Raw genomic sequence first — 3,727 nt, 5'->3', positions numbered from 1 at the left:
CTGGTGTAGATCAACACTTGACAGTTGGGGTTCTCAACCTTCGGCATCACAGACTGCTAGGACTGAAAATCTCCTTCTAGAGATGAGAAAACGAAGGTTCTGAGAAAGTCAGCGGCTCCTCTGAAAGTATGGAAAGCTGGGGCAAAGCCAACATTCAAGCCCAGTTCAGCGGACGCCAAGTCCAGAGCTATTTCTCCAACTCCATCCTGCCCTGCTGCCTCCCATGGAGGTCTTGGCAACCAGGATGTGGAGAGAACAAAACCCACTGCCCTGGCTAAGAGTTTGGGGTGGGAAGGAAGAAGGAGAATCTTTTCTTAAATGACTTTCTTGGAATCCTGGGGGCTTAATCTGTCTCAGGAGAGGAGGGAGGATCCTGGGTCCCTTTGTCAGAACACTGAGATACACACTGCTCTAAGGAAAGATACTCCTAGGGGAGCGATGAATGGGGTGGGGGGGAGGGAGACTTCATAGCAAGGCCTGTCGAGATGGGGGAGGGGTGTCACTAAAGGGAACCCCAGTAGGAGAAGATACTGATTTAAAGGAGAATATTGAAATTGAAGCCCCCCCCAAATGTATGAGATGTATGACGTAAGGCAAGCTATTTAACTTTTCAGCCTTGATTTCTCCATTTATAAAACTGGGGAGGGGGAGAGACCTGGATTCAATGTCCTTGGAAGTGCCTTCTGGCTTCCAACCCTTATGAACTGAGGAAAGGCACAGGCTTGTCTTCCGATGACACTTCAGGAAGCAAGACTCCAGTTGTCTGAGGCAGGGTCAGGACAACATAAAAAAAAGAGAAAAGGGTGAAAGGGGCCGATGGGAAGGGAGATCTCCTTGCCAGCTTCAGTTGTAAGCCCTTGGAACAGAGAAATGAAGGGAACTATGGAATTCCCTGACCCAGAAGTACCTAAAAACCAGGATCAATGCCTATCTGCACCCCTGGGGAAAGGAAAGTAGACTGAATGACATCTGGAGAATCCTTCCAGGCCAGAGAGGGATAAGAGAGGAGAGAGATGTTGGGGGTTGGGGTGGGAGGGAGGTGAGGTTACATTCAGGAATCCATCAAAGACCTTAGAGACTCACAGAACAGCATGGTTGGACCTGACAGACCCCTTAGAGATCAGTTGTTCTAACCCTCACTTAACAGATTCGGAAATCTAAAGCCAGGAGAAGGGAAATGATTTGTCCAAGGTCACAGAGACCTGAGGTTTGAATCCCTGTTTTCTGACTCAGAATTCGGTGATTTTATTTGTCTTTCACCCCACTTTTCACTATGAGGCCCCTTCCCCTCCCCCATCCACCTCTCCTATTTTCTCTCTCACTTCAGAGAGACTTGGAGCGTGAGCTCTAGTGTCCATACTGCCATCCCCGGGAAGACAAAGAGGCTTCCCTGAAGGACATTGTTCCAGGTCACTGGGAGATAGTCCCCCAGCCCCTCTGGCCTTCTGCTCTGTACGCTATAGGCCAGACCCTTCCAAAAACAGGTTTGGTCCTTATCGCAGGTGGCCAGAGAATGGGGACAGTAGCCCTCTGTGACTCCCTCTCTGTCTTTCTGCGTCTCTTCCCATCTCTACCTGTCTCTCTTCCCTTTCTCTTCATATTCTCCAGCTTCCCAGGAAATGAAACGGCTCTCATCACAGGTTGTGAGTTAAGAGAGCGACAAGGTGGGGTACAGGGAAGAGAAAGAACTGGTGAGAAGCGAGGCAGGAGTGGGGGGGGGGGGGTGAGGAAGTTCTGGTCCGCTAAATGAGTGAGGGTCTTGGACGGAGCCAAGGGAGTGGGCCGCAGCGGGTGGAGAGCAGGGAACTCCGGGGCAGACTGAGTGAGCCCCCTCCCACCCCGCCCCCCGGGCCCTTTGTCCCTATCCAGCTGTGCCCTGCGGGGGAGGGGGGAGGGAGGGAGGGTTCGCGTGGCGGGGCCCCGAGGGCCCGGCGCTCTGATTGGCCCGTGGGGTGGCCAGCATTGGGGCCGGCACGCTCCGGGCCCGGGCCGATAAGATAAAGCGTTCCGAGGGGGGCACCCGTCTGGTGGCTCCGGAAATCCCCCGCTGTCCCTGCCGCGGCAAGCTCTTATAAGGAAGGGCCCTGCGCCCCTGGCCGACGAGTCGTGTGCTGGGCTGTCTCCCTGCAGCGTGTCTGGGCCTTCCTCTGCTCCTCCTCCTCCTCCTCCCTGGGGCGCAGGGAGGCCCCAGGAGGCCAGAGCCCGCACCTCCCCTGGGGACCGCGGGAGGCCGGGAGGAGGCTGTGCTCTGCCTCTTCCCCTCCGAACTAGGTACATTTTCTCTGGGAGCATCCTGAGGTCCCTGGGTGAGGGGAGGTCGGGTGTCCACTCGCCCCCAGACCCTTCCCCACTCCCAGGGGGCTGAGGTCCGGGGGGGCTGCCAGCTGGGGCGGGGGGCAGGGGTGGGCTTCCCGCTGAGCCTGCTCTCCCTGCCCCCACAGGATGGCCCCCAAGCCCGCCTGCCCGGTGACCAGTGAGCGGTCCTTCCCGAGAGCTGCGGAGGCAGCCACGGGCCCCGACGCCGGCCTCTGCGTCTCCTGTGGCTCGCCCCCGCCGGGCAGCCCCCGGCCCGGGCCCCCGCGAGCCTGCACCGAAGGCGAGGCGCGGGGCGCTCCCAAGAAGGGCCGGGCGCGGCGCGGGGGGCGCAGCCGACCCAAGAGCGACGCGGCCCTGAGCAGACAGCGGCGCAGCCGGCGCATGAAAGCCAACGACCGCGAGCGCAACCGAATGCACAACCTCAACTCGGCCCTGGACGCGCTGCGCGGCGTCCTGCCCACCTTCCCCGACGACGCCAAGCTCACCAAGATCGAGACGCTGCGCTTTGCGCACAACTACATCTGGGCGCTGACCCAGACGCTGCGCATGGGGGAGCACGGCCTCCGGGGGCTGGGCTTGGGCCTGGGGCTGGGCCTGGCCCCCCCGCCGCTCCCCCCGGGGGAGCTTAGCAGCCCCGGCAGCGCCTCCTCCACTGCTGGGGAGTGGGCATCGCTCTACTCTCCAGCCTCGCAGGCGGGCAGCCTGAGCCCCACCGCCTCGGTGGAGGAGCCGCCTCCGCTGCACCCCTCCGGCTCCCCGCTCTGCCTGGGGGCCCAAGGCCTGTCCTTTCCCGACTTTGTGTAGAGAGAGGGGAGCGGAGAGGCCCGGGGCTCTCAGGTCTCGCCCTTGGCCCTTTGGACAGCTCCCCCACGCCAGATTCTTCTTCCACAGCCCCCAGCTTCTTCCAGGTTTGATGGACTTCAGCCTAAGGCCAGGAGTCGCCTGGACCAAAAGTGGCCGCCGTGGAGGCAACAGGTCACGCCGATCTCCCACAAAGAGGACCAGAATGCTAGTGCCGGAATCAAATTCACGGGCGTCTGTCGGACCCGCTGTCTGCTGCCTCCTGTCTCTGACTCTCCCCATCTCCTTCTCTCTCAGTGTAGCTGTTATAGTTCGTCTCTGGGTCGGTCCCTCTCGATGTCTCTTCCTGTGTCTGTTTTGTTAGCGGAGTCATTTTGCCTGTGTTTCGGTTTCTCTCTAGCTGCCTAGATGTCTGGTTTTGTCTTTGTTGTCTCTGTCTATGTTCTTGTTCTCTCTCTGTCTCTCTGTCTCTCTGTCTCTCTGTCTCTCTCTCTCTCTGTCTCTCTCTCTCTCTCTCTCTCTCACACACACACACACACACACACACACAGGAAGACAGGTTTTCATATCACTTAAGTGCTTCCCTCCTCCATTGGGGGCTGCTTTCTTT

At 59.1% G+C, this 3,727-nt stretch overlaps 1 protein-coding gene across 1 annotated transcript; it reads left to right on the top strand.

Moving 5' to 3' along the window:
* The first annotated feature begins 2,442 nt into the window (after window positions 1-2,442).
* Window positions 2,443-3,120, top strand: NEUROG3 (neurogenin 3). Its single transcript, XM_074236310.1, has one exon. It carries the CDS (start codon window positions 2,443-2,445, stop codon window positions 3,118-3,120), a length of 678 nt encoding a protein of 225 aa, XP_074092411.1.
* Window positions 3,121-3,727: the final 607 nt, after the last annotated feature.

The sequence above is a fragment of the Macrotis lagotis genome, chromosome 4 (assembly GCF_037893015.1).
Source record: "Macrotis lagotis isolate mMagLag1 chromosome 4, bilby.v1.9.chrom.fasta, whole genome shotgun sequence".
NCBI classification, from domain to species: Eukaryota; Metazoa; Chordata; class Mammalia; order Peramelemorphia; family Peramelidae; genus Macrotis; species Macrotis lagotis.
The sequence above is the reverse complement of the archived record's forward strand: the minus strand, read 5'-3'. Positions and strand labels throughout refer to the sequence as shown.